The sequence below is a fragment of the Geospiza fortis genome, unplaced genomic scaffold, assembly GCF_000277835.1.
Source record: "Geospiza fortis unplaced genomic scaffold, GeoFor_1.0 scaffold485, whole genome shotgun sequence".
Classification (NCBI taxonomy): Eukaryota; Metazoa; Chordata; class Aves; order Passeriformes; family Thraupidae; genus Geospiza; species Geospiza fortis.
In genome coordinates, this window is record NW_005054457.1 from 196,544 (window position 1) to 211,187 (window position 14,644).

Here is a 14,644-nt window from a genome sequence, read left to right on the forward strand (position 1 = left end):
CCCCCAGCGCCACCAAAGCGCTTTTCTTCCTGCGGCCGCCCGGAGCCGGCCCCGGCGCCGCCGAGCTGCTGTGCGGGGACCTGCCCGCTGAGCCCCTGCCGCACTTCGCAGCGCTGGTGGAGGAGGTAAGGGGGGAAAAGTGGGGGCTGTAGAGCCCAATGGAGCCTCCTAAATCACGAGCCGTGTGCGTTCTGGGCATCTCACGGGGGATGACCCACGTTACACAGTCACAGGATGGGCTCCTGAGAATGACAAACTGTGCTTGTCCCATCCTTGGAATCTTCAAGGCCAGGGTGGATGGGGCTTGGAACAACCTGGGATAGCAGAAGGTGAACTTTAACATCCCCCCAACACAACCCATTCTGTGATTCTGGGGTAGTTGGTGCTGTGTGGCACATCTCAGGCACATCTGGTCCAAGCCCCTGTTGCCCAGGGCCATGTCCAGGTGACTTTTCAGTATCCCTGCAGATGGAGACTCCGGTGCCAGCCCTCAGTCACCCTCTCAGGAAAGGGTTTTTCCTGCTGTTCAGAAGAGCCTCCTGTATTTGAGTGCCCCGTTACCTCAGGTGGGCTGATGTTTTCCCAAAGGGATCTTCAAGAGGTTCCATCAAGGGCCCAGTTGTCATTTTAACAATCCTAAAGAATACAAACAGCTGATGTGACTGGTTATGGCACCACTCTCATTAGCAGTCTGTGTGATTTGATTAATGGAGACAAAGCCTGCTACTGTTGCAGGTGGAGATGATGAAGGTGAGCTCTGTGTGCCCTGGGGTTGTTCCCCCTTCCCGTGGCTCCCTGGACATGGTGGTTGCGGCTGCTGGACCTCTTTGGTTGTGGTGCAAAGAACTTTCAGCACCCTGGAGTGGCACCCTGGTTGTTCCTTTTTGGTTCTGTGCCTGTTTGTAGCTGCTTTTGTACCTTTATCCTCCCCCAAGTCTGGCCACACAAAGGCTGCTCATCACCAGGGGCAACCTGGCTCTGATCCCAGGGCAAGGTGACAGGCACTGCTGCTATCCCAGCACAAAGGGGCCAGAGGCAGCTCAGCTCCAGGCAAGCCCAGCCCACAGCCCCCAACTGCTGGAACTCCACTGGTAAACTCAGGAACCACATTTAGGGGGCTGCAGCTTTGGGAAATAACCTAAAACGTGGCTCTGCTGTAGATGCCAGGAGGTACCAGAGCACCTTCCCTCTGCATAGGGGGGTGGCTGTGCAGGGCCAGCCCCTGGGCTCAGCCCAGCCCTGCTGGCCTTCATCTTCACCTGCAGGGAGCTGCTTGGGACAGGGGTGAATGAGGGTCTCCAGGTGGGGTGGTATTCACAGGGGTCCCGGGAAGAGGGAAGAGATGAGGATCTGACTCCATGTTGCAGAAGGCTGGTTTATTATTTTATGATATATATATATTATTAAAGCTATACTAAAAGAATAGAAGAAAGCATTTCATCAGAAGGCTTGAAAGGAAAGGGAAAAGAATGGAATGATAGCAAAATCCTGTGACTGACCAGAGTCTGATACAGCTGGGCTGTGATAGGCCATTAATTAGAAACAACCACATGAGACCAATCACAGATCCACCTGTTGCATTCCACAGCAGCAGATAATCATTGCTTACATTTTCTTCCTGAGGCCTCTCAGCTTCTCAGGAGAACAAATCCTAGCAAAGGGATTTTTCAGAAAATATCATGGCTACATCCAGGCTTGCCCAGGACCTCAGAGCCTGGTGGTTAATCCATCCATAGTGCTTTTTGTCACGGAATCATCAAATCCCAGCATGTTTTGTGCTGGAAGGGACCCTAAAGCCCATCCAGTGCCACCCCTGCCATGGCAGGAACACCTTCCACTGTCCCAGGCTGCTCCAAGTCCTGTCCAACCTGGCCTTGGACACTTCCAGCCACAGCCATGTCCTCCCCACCCTCACAGGGAGCAGTTTCTTCCTAAATCAAACCTAAATCTGCCCTCCTTCAGCTCTTCTCCCCACTCTTCCATGGCTCCTGCTGCAGGTGATTGTGCCCATCCTGACAAACCGGAGGAACCACCAGGGCTGGCCACGAGTGGTGTCACAGGACATCATCCATCACGTCCACAGCCTGAAAAATGCTGTCTTCAAGGTTGTTGGCCAGGTGAAGGGCAAGACCTTGCTGCCTCTTCCAGCTGCCTCAGAGGGAATCGAGAACATTGATCCTAAAAGTGAGAAATTGTGAGTGCCAGCCCTTGCTCTCCACTGGGTTTTCCTCTGCTGCTGCGTGTGCTGCACCTTTTGGGGATCCTCCCTGTCAGACATGGGGACTCTCCTTGCTCCCTGTCCCCTGCAGCTCATCAGGCTGCCAAGGAGGGGTATTTTGCTCTGTCTTTGGGATCTGTGCAATGATACAAGCAGGAAAAGCTCAGGAGGTGGAAGGGGATGTGGGCATGCAGAGAAACAAGGAACTGTTGAGATCACTGAGGGGAAACTCCAAAATCTGCAGTCAGGCTGCTCCAAGCCCTGTCCAGCCTGGCCTTGGGCACTGCCAGGGATCCAGGGGCAGCCACAGCTGCTCTGGGCACCTGTGCCAGGGCCTGCCCACCCTCCCAGGGAACAATTCCTTCATCATATCTAATTTAAACCTCCTCTCTTTCAGTTTCAAACCATCCCTCCTTATCTTGTCTCTAACTGCCCTTGTAAATGTTCTCCCTCATGAATTTTATTGTTTTGTGGTTTTGAAACATGAATCTGGGCTGTAACTGTAAACTCCAGCTGCCCATTGAAGTAGACCCAACTCAGCAATGCACGTGCACAAGTGGAAAGTGACCCTGGTGCTGTTTCTTGCAGCTTGGAGCTGATCAATAAATCCCTTGTCCATGCCACCGAGTCAGCCATCATCGAGTGGAGCCAGCAGATCCAGAGAGTGCTGAGGAAAGAGTCCTCAGAGCCCCTGCTGCAAGGCACCAACCCCACCCCGAAGGTGGAGCTGCAGTTCTGGAGGAGCAGGTGCTGGGGCAGCTGCTGCTGCTGCTTTGGGTGCAGGGGGTGCTGCTGCTCTGAGCCAAGAGCAGCTGCTCGAGGTCATGTTGAGACCCGAACCCAAAAATATTGCTAAAATAACGGTGATCTCTGAGTGGCTGGGGGTGGCTGGGCACTTGTATCAGTTTGCCTTGGCCCAGCCACAGTTCAGGGCTACACCACGAGGGGATTTAGTTGGAAATGGTGTTTGGCTGTCTGCAGACAGCCAGGACACAGCTTTGAGCCAACTGGCCAAGGAAACAAAACAATCCTCAGCAGAATCCAATTGACAAATCACTTCAGGTAAACAATCTTAACACATTCCACATGTGCAAAACAACAGGAGCAGCAAGTAGAGATAAGAATTGTTTTTCTCCTCTTCTCTCTGTGCTTCTCTAAGAAAAAACCCTGAGAGAGAGAGAATGATGTCTCTGTCTGTTCAGAGGATGTGAATGGCACAATGGTGTTTCCCTCACTGGTCCCTAGGACCAGCCCCTGAGCAGAGCTGCTGGGCACGGTCCATGCTGTCAGCTGGGGGTGCCACAGGGGGGTCAGACGAGCCAGGGAGTGGAATTTCAGCTGCCCTTTGTGCTGTGCTGGCTCAGGATGACTGGAGACAGAGCCCTGCCCGTGCAGAGCTGTCAGCAGTGGCTGCAGAACAACACCTGGCTCCTTCTGGCACTGCTCTCATCTGAGCCTGGCACCAGCTCTGTCCTCCAGGGCTGGTCCCATTTCCTGCCAGCTCAGTTCAGATTAAAACATGCATTCTTAAACTCTAAAACTAAATGTTTCTTAAAGTCTGGGTGAGATCCTGCCTGGGTCAGTTTGCACTGCAGCCTGTGCAGAAAATCCTCCCAGCTGCTGCAGGATTTCACCACTTCCCTCTCTCCAGCCACAGCCTTGTCCTTCTTACATCCTCTGCACTTTCCTGTGCTGGAGCTCTTTGCTCATGCAGGTAAATCTTCTGCTTTCCAGAGGTGTGGGGACTTCAGGAAAACTGCTTGGAAAACTTCTTGTGTGCCCTCAAAAAAAAAACCCCAAATCTAAAACAAACACGACCCCCCTGCCCCCCAAGATTTCTTATTCTTCAAAGGGATTTTTCCCCCACATAAAAATAAGTTCAGGACTCTCACTATTTGGGGATCTCAGTTCCAAACCCTGCTCTACCTCCAAGATCCCTGTTCTAGAGAGTCTGTGCCCTTGTGTAACTGCAGAAAATCCTGAGCCAGGGCTTTGGGGCACAGCTGGGGCTGCCCAGCGGGGCTGGTGACGTGTCCTGTGCTGCAGGTGTGCTGACCTGGAGGGCATTCACAGACAGCTGACATCCAGGAGGGTCAGCAACATGCTGGAGGTGCTGGAGAGAGTGCAGAGCATCTACGTGCCAGCCTTCCAAAGCATGCTCGTGGATGTGGAGGCAGGTGAGAGCCTGGGGCAGCTCTGCGTGGCGCTGATTGCTGTCGTCTGTCATAGCCTGGGGTGCCAGGGCGCTGTGCCCTCCCTGCTGGGGGGACAGGGTGGCTCTGTGGGAGGGAGATGCTGATAGGGAGAGTTTCTTCTTCCTAGTCCTGAGCTTTGGGGTTATTTGCATGTGCACTTCTGAAAAGGCTGAGACAAGTGGGGTTGCTCAGTCCAGAGAAGAGAAGCCTAGAGTGATCTTATTCTGGCCTTCCAGTGCTTAAAGGGGCTCCAGGAGAGCTGCAGCTGGATTTTTTACAAGGGTTGGCAGTAACAGGACAAAGGCAAATGGCTTCATGCCGACAGAGGTTAGATTAGATATTAGGAAGAAATTAGGAAGAAATCCTTCCCTGTGAGGGTGGGCAGGCCCTGGCACAGGTGCCCAGAGCAGCTGTGGCTGCCCCTGGATCCCTGGCAGTGCCCAAGGCCAGGCTGGATGGGGCTGGGAGCACCTGGGACAGTGGAAGCTGTAACAGGATGCGCTTTAAGGTCCCTTCCAGCCCAAACCATTCCATGGTTCTATGATTAGATGATGATGATGATGATTCTCTCCATGTTGGTCCACAGGTCTAGTTGCACAATAATGTCCTAGTTTTATTAAAATTCATTAATTTAATAAAAACAAATTAATTATTAATTCTGGGGTTTTTCTTCAGGCTCCAGCCACACAGCTCTTTGTGCCAGCACCCAGCTCCTCATCAGGACTGCGAGCCCCCCCTTTGTGCTCCCAACTCGTGCAGTGTTGGGACAGTATATATATATATATTTATTTATTTATTTATATACACACATATTTATATATTTACACACACATATATACATATATATATTTACATACACATATATACATATATATTTACACACACACATATATATACACATATATACATATATATTTACACACACATATATATGCATATATATTTACACACGCATATATATACATATATATTTACACATATATATACATACATGTATATATGTGTGTATATATGTGTATGTATGTATATATATGTATATATATGTATGCGTGTGTATATATATAAAAAACTCGTGGCCCCCTCCCCAGCCCTTCTCACCCCTTCTGCCCTTCCTCCCCCAGCTCTGAGTGAAGCTCAGGACATTGATCTCCACCTGACAGCCCTGCAGCAGCCCCTGGAGCACGTGGAGGCTGCCGAGTTCAGCAAGGTGAAGCCTCTCCTGGTGCCCCTGCTGCACGTGGTGTGCTGGATCTGGGCCAGCTGCCAGCACTACAGCGTGCCCCTGAGGCTGGTGGTGCTGCTCCAGGAGATCTGCAACCTCCTCATCCAGCAGGTGTGTGCCTGTGGCACCTGGGCTTGACTGGGAGGGTTTGAGGGAAGCTGTAGGGGAAGATGAAACAGGAAAGCCTTATAAATATGATTGCCTGGCAAAAGATTTTGAGAATATGGAAACTCTAAGCAAGACTTAAATGAAAGCAAGCTTTGAGATCCCTCAGTTACTGAACAACTGGAAAACAATGGTGTGGCTGGCTGAAGGTGATCCCCTTGTGATGGAACAACACCCTCTGCTCACAGACAGGTCCAAGGGTCAGAGCAGACCCTACAGCTTGGCAGAAGGGGCCAAAGAGGAGTTTTTAAGGTTTCCAAAGAGTAGTTTTTAGGCTTAGCAGAAGGGGTCCAAAGATGAATTTTTAGGGTTTTTTAGGGTAACACAGAATGGTAATGTAATGATTCTTACAGGCTGTATGGAAATGCTATAGGATTTGTATCTTGTACTAGATTGGTTAGTGAGAATTTGAATATTCAGCGCAGAAGAAGATTTATGGTATTGGAACAGGAACCTCGCTCTCTTTTGCTCTCTCTCTCAGTCTCCTCTTTTACTCTCTCTCTTCCTCTTTACCATGTTCTTGCCTTCTCTCTTTTCTTCTCTTTCCTTGTCCAAACTGTGGCTGGCAGCTCCCAGCAGGGCCCTGCACTTGGCCCTTTGCAATAAACCACAAGTTCCAAGCCCTGGCTTCAGAGATCTCTGGTCTCCATCCATCCCAACCATCCTACCCCCGTTGCTCCTACAGAAATTCTCTTCTCTCTTCCTTTCCCCTGTCCTTCCTTCCAAAGGGATTCTGACTGAGAGGAAGGGTCAGAGCTGGTCAGTACCAGAAGTCACCATTTGCTGTGGCAGCAAGGGACATCTCGGGTGTGATTTGGCTCTTCCAGGCTGCGGTGTACCTGACCCCAGAAGATCTTCTGAAAGCAGAGGTGGAGGAGAGCCTGGGCAAGGTGCAAACAGTGTTTGACATCCTGAGCACCTTCAAAGGGGCGCTGGAGGAGAGAAGGGCAAACCTGCAGGTGTACTATGAGCCAGGCCAGCAAGTGAGGAGCTGGGACTTCCCCTCCAGGCTGGTGTTTGCAAGGCTGGACAGCTTCCTGCAGAGGCTGGAGACGGTGAAGGTGAGAGGTACTGCAGCCATGAACTGCCTGGCTGGCACCTTCCCTCCCTGATGCCAGGGGATCACTCTGTGCCCTGTGGTCCCCCTGACATCAAGGCCAGGACTTGTTTGCCCAGGTCCTGCTCAGTGCCTGTGTCAGATCTGCTGCTGTGTCCTTCAGTGCTCCCAGGGGTCCTCTGTGACTCGTGCTCTTGTTGGGACAAGGGGATGGGGGTCATGGGACTGCGGTTTGCATGGGTGGGAATAAACCAGGACAAGCTCCGAGGCTTCCTGGGGCATTCAGGGACACCCTGGGGCATTCAGGGACACTCTGGAGCTGGGCATCTCCTGACTTGGACAGGGGGCCTGGGGAGGAGCAGGGACACTTTCCACATCCCTCAGCAGGGCATCCCGTCCCATCCCAGTGTGTGCCCAGCTCTGGGGTGTCCCTGTTTGCTGTGGTTGTGAGACAGGGCAGGGACAGGGGCTGTCATGAGTGCCATCATCCCTCAGCCCCCAGCATGGCTGAGGCTCTGTGGGTACCTGTTACACAGTGTGTAGCTGTCACACAAACGCTGTGCTCACCTGTGAGCTCTCCTGTGCTCTCCTGTGCTCACCTGTGAGCTCTCCTGTGGGTACCAGCTCACTGCAGCTGCTGGTCACTCTGTTAGTGTTCAGGAACACATAACCACACAATTATAATATGCAGCTGCTGTTGTTAAAGAGCTCTGAGTGTCAGGGGTACAGACCCAAATCTGACCTGCCATGGTTTCAGACCAAACATGTTTTATATTCTCACAGTACATAACTTACATATTAATTATTAAACTTACACTGTTCTATTGTATACATTGATTTCATCCAAGCATGGATTTATTGTGATCCCCTCAAACCTCTAACACAGTTTCTCATGATTCTTTACACAATAATTATATCTAATCCCATCTAACAATTATATAATTTATCATACACTAGCTACACAGGTGCAGTTTCACATGATCCAGCAAATACAAGGTCTGACATTTCCCAGGGCCTACCCTTAGCATTTTCCCAGGGCCTGCTAAGCCTAACTTTCTTTCTAGCTCCCCGAATTTTCTATGATTTTAAAATCTTTTACTGTCAACAATCTCTGTTTTTGGATGGGCTGTTCCCAGCTGAGGGGGTCAGATGGGCACTGCACAGGCTGCTTGTGCCTATGCAAGGCAAGGTTTGGGTTGCTTTTCTCCTTCTCCCATTCCCTGCACTGGAACAGAAGGTTTTACTGGTTTAACCACGCTGTGTAACTCTGCTCCTTCCTTAAGGAGCTGTGTTGAAAAGCACAATGGGTGGCATCTGCTTTAAAAGCACTCGATTGTAGAATCACAGGGTGGTTTGGGTTGGAAGGGACCTCAAAGATCATCCTGATCCCATCCTGAGGATGGCCCAGGAGCAAACCTGGCTCTGTGCTGTGGCAATTTGTCATCTGCTTGTGGCTGAAGCTGTGTGTGCCTCCTCTGGCTCTGCAGGGCCTCCTGACCACAGCCCTGGACCTGGCCGAGCTGGAGAAGATTGAGTTTGGGGGGATGAGAGGGAAGGCCCTGGGCCAGCAGGTGCTGGCCATGCATGAGGAGTTCCAGGAGTGCTACCAGGTGTTCTCAGAGCGAGCCTACGACTGCCTGGACCTGGCCAACGTGGTAGGTGGGGCACCTGTGGGGATGGCAGCAGCTCAGCCTCCTCTCCAGGGAGCAGCTCCCTCTGCAGCAGAGCCTGGCTCCTCCTTCCAGCTCCTTCCTCCCTTTGTGGTGCTCTGGTCTGTCCCTGCAGGGCACAGGGAGCTGCTGGCCTTCTCTGCAGGCACTTGGCAGTTCTTGCAGCTCCACATCTCAGAATCACACAAAGAACCAGGCTGGAACAGACCTTTGAGATCATCGAGTCCAAACTGTGCCCCAACACCTCCTCATCAACTAAACCATGGCCCTGAGTGCCACATCCAGGCTGTCTTTAACATGTCAGTGACTCCAGCACCTCCCTGGGCAGACGATTCCAGTGCCCAACCACTCTTGCAGTGAAGAATTTTTTCCTGATGTCTAACCTAAAGTTCCCCTGGCACAGCTGAAATCCAGCATACCTTGCTGGTTCAATGAGTTTGAGCTTCTGTGAGTTTTTGGGGATGGTGGTGTGGTCTTCAGGCCAGTTCAGGGTAAGAGAGTGTGGAGATACCTCCTGTCTTGCCTCCAGCTGAAGTTAGGACTTGTTGGACTGTGGGTCCATCCTGAGCTCAGCCATGGAGTGGGACAGAGGTGTCCTTGACTCTGTGGAGGAGTGTTTTCATTCCTGGTGAATAAGATTGTACATACATTCAGATTATACATACATTCAGATGATTATACATACATTCATTCTTTGCTCTGCTTTATAAGAGTGTGTTTTACTTCAAGTTCTTTCCCCCCACAAACACACAATCCCATTTTAAAAGCTTTGACAGATGCTGCTTTTCATCTTCACTTGGACAGCAGCTGTTAAGAGACTCAATTACCTCTGGACCTGTTAGGCAGGAGCCAAATGAAAGTGTCTCTTGCTGCTGCACAGCACAGTTGATTCTGGAAGCATTTCTGTCTCTAAACTACATATGTACTGAATGCATTCCTGGGGAATAAGGAGAGCAAACAGCTCTGGGCAGGGGGGTGGCAGGGAGGTGGCAGGCACCTCCCCAGTGCCCTCTGCCAGCCCAGGACTTGCTGCTGCCCTTCCCACAGGAGTTTGAGCAGGATGCCCTGGGCTTCCAGCAGAAGGTGCAGGACATCGACCGTCGGCTGGGCACCGTGTTCAGCCAGGCCTTCAGCGACGCCCCGGGCCTGGAGCACATCTTCAAGGTCTGTCTGTCTGTCCATCTGTGCATCCCCTCCCTCCCTGGGAGCCCCACTGAGAGCCCAGACAGGGCTGCAGCTGCAGGCTGTGCAAGGGGACAGTGACATTGGGATGGATTGGGGACATTGGGTTGGACAAGGGGACAATGATGTTGGGATGGATAAGGGGACAGTGACATTGGGATGGACAAGGGGACGGTGACATTGGGTTGGATTTGGGACAGCAACATTGGGTTGGACTGGGGATGGTGACATTGGGATGGACAAGGGTATGGTGTAACTGGGATGGACAAGGGGACAGTGACATTGGGATGGATTGGGGATGGTGACACTGGGTTGGATAAGGGGATAGTGACACTGGGATGGACAAGGGGACAGTGACATTGGGATGGATTGGGGACAGTGACATTGGGTTGGGCTTGGGCAGGGATGCTCAGCCCTGTGGGTCCATCATGAGCCCTGGAGCTGGCAGTGTCCCTGCTCCTCACCTCTTGACACAAACAGCAGAGTTTGCTCAGGTTGGGGAAGAGCAGCCAGAGAAATGATTCAAATCAGGGTTTTGGATGGCAGGAGTGGCACTGGGGTCCCTGGGAGGTGGGGGAGAGACTGCTCTGAGTTCCAAGGCCAGGTTGGACAGAGCCTGGAGGACCCTGGTCTAGTGGAGGTGTCCCTGCCTATGGTAGGGTGGAACAAACTGGCCTTTAAGGTCCCTTCCAACCCAAACCATTCTGTGATTCTCTGATTTCCTGGTGAAAACTGCTGTTAAAACCAGGTGATCATTGGTAATATCAATTTGTTAATACATGGATGGATTTCAACCCTCAAAATTGAGGTTTTCTGGAAATGAGGGGACTTTGTTTACCAGTGAATCTATCCTGCAGAGAAAGTAAATGGTATTTTCTGAAAAAAAAAACCAGAATAATTGTTAAAATTGCTATAGAAAATGGTAAGTGATAGCATTCATCTTTGACTTGTTTAGGGTTTTTTTTAAATAGCAAATTTTGAAGAATGACATCTGGAATATGGTTCACCCACAGAGAAGGTTTGAGCATTTCTGTAACAAAGACATCCTTTGTGATATGGTTTAGTGGTGGGATCAAAGGTGATCTTGGAGTTCTTTCAAACCTAAATGCCTCCATGAAAGGCAGGAACTACTTGGGAAAGCAGGGGGAAAACCTTCCCTTTGACAAATGTCCATCAGTGCAGACCTCTGGGTTACTGAGGAGCTGCACCAGTGAGGAAAATCCCAGCGGAGGATTTTGGAGTTTGACTTTTCCCATTCTTTCCCTGCTCCTTCCCCTGCCCAGCTGCTGGCCATGTTCCGGAACCTTCTGGAGCGCCCTGGGATTGCTGCAGTTGCTGCTGACAAGGTCCCTGTCCTGCTCAGCATGTTCAGCTCTGCCCTGGACCAGGCCAGGCTCACCTACAGCAGGCACACCCAGGCAGGGCTGCAGCTCGGTGGGTGCCGTGTCAGGAGGAAAATGGATTTTACAGGAAACTGGATTTAGGCTCATTTAGGGAGGGGAAATAATTTGCTTTTGCTAAGGAGAACTTCCCAAATGGCAAAGGTTTTCAGCTTTCCTGGTGGGAAGTGCCCTGTTGTTGGCATTAAAGCAATGCCAATGTCCTTGTTTGAAATGTGCATGTGTGGGTAATGCTGGAAATACAAGGGGGAGGTGGGAATTTGGGGTTTGATCAGCCTTTCCCAGGTTTATTATTCCCTGGGAATGCTGGCACAGAAGGGAATAGGTAAATTCCTGTCAGGAAGACTGTTCTGGAAGCAGAGAAATTCCAGGAGAGCAGCACTGCTGGAACCAGTGCTGGTTAACAAGGAGAACGGGGAGATTGGTGGAGGATGAGTCCAGCATTTGCTGTGGCTTTGTGGGGTTCTGTTCTGTGCCTCTGAGATGGCATGGTCACAGCCAGAAATCCCTTCCTCAGTGTCTGTGGGAAGCAGAGAATTTCCCCCAGTCTGGTTCCAGGATGTGCCAGGCTTCTCCTCTGATCCCTTATTGCAAATCCACAGCGGGGTTTGTAGGTCACAGACTGTGACCTGTTCACAGGGGTCTGAGGATGAGGGAAGAGATGAGGATCTGACTCCATGTTTCAGAAGGCTGATTTATTATTTTATGATATATATTACATTTAAACTATACTAAAAGAATAGAAGAAAGGATTTAATGAGAAGGCTAGCTAAGAATAGAATAGCAAGGAATGATAACAAAGGCTCTGTCTTGGACTCTCTGTCTGAGCCAGCTGGGCTGTGATTGGCCATTAATTAGAAACATCTAACATGGGCCAATCAAAGACCCACCTGCTGCATTCCACAGCAGCAGATAATCAATGTTTACATTTTGTTCCTGAGGCCTCTTAGCTTCTCAGGAGGAAAAATCCTAAGGAAAGGATTTTCCATAAAAGATGTCTGCGACAGCAGACCTGCATGGAGTGACAGAGGCTGGATTTCAGGGAGGAAGCCTGGAGCCCAGGGCAGCTCTGTGGGGCTGTGGGGCTGATGGAATGCTGTTCCCTGTGCCCTGCAGGGTTCCCCCCCCTGCACAAGAACGTCCCTCCCGTGGCCGGAGCGCTGGGCTGGGCGCGGGAGCTGCGGGCGCGGATCCAGGGCCCCTTGGAGCACCTCAGGCACATCCCAGGGCTGTGAGTGTCTGCTCCAGATGGGCTGGGGCCATCCGGAAACCTCTCTCTCGGTGTTCTCTCTGTGTTGAATGCTATCCAATGGCTGTTGTCATTATATTGCAAGGGTTCCATATTGCTGGAGTTTCAAACCTCCCTGATGTTTCTTGTAGGCATCTCCTCTAGGCACTGATTCTTCCTTGTCCTCACAGCAGCCTACTGACTCCAGTTCCCCTTAATCAACCAATCCACTCTTTTATAACACTCTTCTTATTGGCTACAGATGCTCCTTATTCTTAATAATTAACCCAGCTGCAACTCTTGAGGGGGTAAGATTACTTTCTATACTATCTTTATTTATTTATATTCTATCCCCCTACAACTGGCCGTAGCTGAAGCAGCCCTTTGTGAGGAGGTGAGAAGTGAAGAGGTGCCCTGGAGCCATTCACTTCCCTGCCATCTTGGTTTTTTTGAAGAAGTTTTTTAATTGGATGGGTTATTAAGTGATTGAGAGGCACTGTGGGACAGTAGATAGGCTCCTCAGCTTTTAACAGAGCCCTAGGTTGTAATTAAAATAGATATTGCAACCTTTCCCACTGTAATTCCTCCAGGACCTGGTTGGGAGCAGCCCAGCTCTTTGGTGATAACTTTCTGAGCATTAAACAAAGGAACAATCACCCAAGATCAAGAGAACAAACCTGGGCTGGAATTCTCATGGTCCCTGCATTTAGCATTGATTTTACTCCTCTGTGTAGAGCAGTTAAAGACAAGTCCTCCAGCAGGGTGGGGTGAGGCTGTTTCCCATGTGCAACTTGAGAGGGAGAAAGGATTGAAAAGGAAAATGAAGATATGTGTATATATAGATTTATATTATATATATTAACTATATAGTATGTTATTGCATGCATTTTCTATTTTTTTCTATACATTATATAGAAATACATTTTATACATTATATAAACAGTCATTCTCACAGCTGTGACCTGCATCTAGTGAAGCACAACTGTCACAGAAAACTGTCAAGGGTAAAATGTTCAGAAGTCACGTTTGGTAACTGATTTTTCCAGCAGCCCTGGGTCCTTCTCCCATCTCAGCTGCTGTTCCCCATTTTACAGCAGGGAAACACCTGAGAGAGAGCCCAGGGGGCTGGGCAGCCTTGGGCAGGGAGAGGATTTGGGGTGAAATCCAGGCAGGCTGTGCCTGCAGGTTGTGGGGGACCTTGGGAAGGGGGAAATGCAGATTCCAGCCCCCAGGACTAAAGGTGATGAACCCCTGTCTGTTGTGCTGCCAGGAGCTTGGACTCTGCCCGTGGAAGAATGGTGGTGCAGAAATATGAAGAAATGATCCAGCTGCTCGACAGGTACAGGGGCTCAGGCAGGGCTGTGGCTCAGGAAAGCTTCCCCTCCCCTGAGCCACCTGCCAGAACACTTGGCAGCCCAGGGCTTGGGAACGTCCTTTTCTAAGCCCAAGGGAATTCCCTGCCTGGAGAGGAGGAGGGAACTGGCGCTGGGTGCCGCAGGTTTGCTGGGATGGCTTCGAGTGAGAATCCTGCAGGGGGGAGCAGGGGCTCTGCAGCCCAGCAGGAACTTCAGAACAAGAGGAACTTCAGAACGAGCTGCTGTGGGGTGCAGGAGCTGCTCTGGTGGAAACCTGGGCTGGGAGAAGTCTCTGTTCTCTCCCTGGCTGTGTTTGCAGTGGCTGTAACGTGGATATTCCACAGTTTGAGCTGGAGGTGACTGTCCAGGACTTGGCATCTCAGTGTTTGATGTTTCACCTGATTGCTCCGGGCTGTCCCTTGAGAGGAACCCCTTCCCCAAGGAGGGGATCTATGTGTTCACAGGGGTCTGAGGATGAGGGAAGAGACGAGGATTTGACTTTATGTTTCAGAAGGTTTGATTTATTATTTTATGATATATATTATATTAAAACTATACTAAAATAATAGAAGAAAAGATTTCATCAGAAGGCTGGCTAAGAATAGAAAAAGAAGGAATGATCACAAAGGTTTGTGGCTCGGACTCTGTCTGAGCCAGCTGACTGTGATTGGCCATTAATTAGAAACAACCACATGAGACCAATCACAGATGCACCTGTTGCATTCCACAGCAGCAGATAATCAATGTTTACATTTTGTTCCTGAGACCTCTCAGCTTCTCAGGAGGAAAAAATCCGAAAGAAAAGATTTTTCATAAAAGATGTCTGTGACAGGGATCCCTGCAGGGTCCTGCTCCCCATCCACACTGGAGGGAGCTGGGATGAGCAGAGCCCAGCCTGGGCTGCTGCAGGGTGGGTGGAGAGAGCCCTGTTCCCATCACCAGGGCAAGGCTG

General features: G+C 50.5%; 2 protein-coding genes across 2 annotated transcripts in view; both read left to right on the plus strand.

The window, feature by feature from the left end:
- The window catches only part of LOC115948642 (dynein heavy chain 9, axonemal-like), a 14,153-nt gene extending 1,607 nt beyond the window's left edge, over positions 1-12,546 (plus strand). The window contains exons 2-12 of the mRNA XM_031062685.1: positions 8-125; positions 736-750; positions 1,998-2,194; positions 2,807-2,965; positions 4,265-4,395; positions 5,535-5,746; positions 6,628-6,861; positions 8,345-8,512; positions 9,575-9,691; positions 10,993-11,143; positions 12,226-12,546. Coding sequence (XP_030918545.1) covers positions 8-125; positions 736-750; positions 1,998-2,194; positions 2,807-2,965; positions 4,265-4,395; positions 5,535-5,746; positions 6,628-6,861; positions 8,345-8,512; positions 9,575-9,691; positions 10,993-11,143; positions 12,226-12,344 — 1,621 coding nt within the window. The 3' untranslated portion in view covers positions 12,345-12,546. The remainder of the gene's footprint in view (positions 1-7; positions 126-735; positions 751-1,997; positions 2,195-2,806; positions 2,966-4,264; positions 4,396-5,534; positions 5,747-6,627; positions 6,862-8,344; positions 8,513-9,574; positions 9,692-10,992; positions 11,144-12,225) is intronic.
- Positions 12,547-13,632: 1,086 nt separating this feature from the next.
- DNAH9 (dynein axonemal heavy chain 9) overlaps positions 13,633-14,644 on the plus strand; it is a 55,508-nt gene continuing 54,496 nt past the window's right edge. Inside the window, 1 exon segment of the mRNA XM_031062697.1 lies at positions 13,633-13,676. Within this exon segment, the coding sequence (XP_030918557.1) occupies positions 13,633-13,676 (44 nt within the window).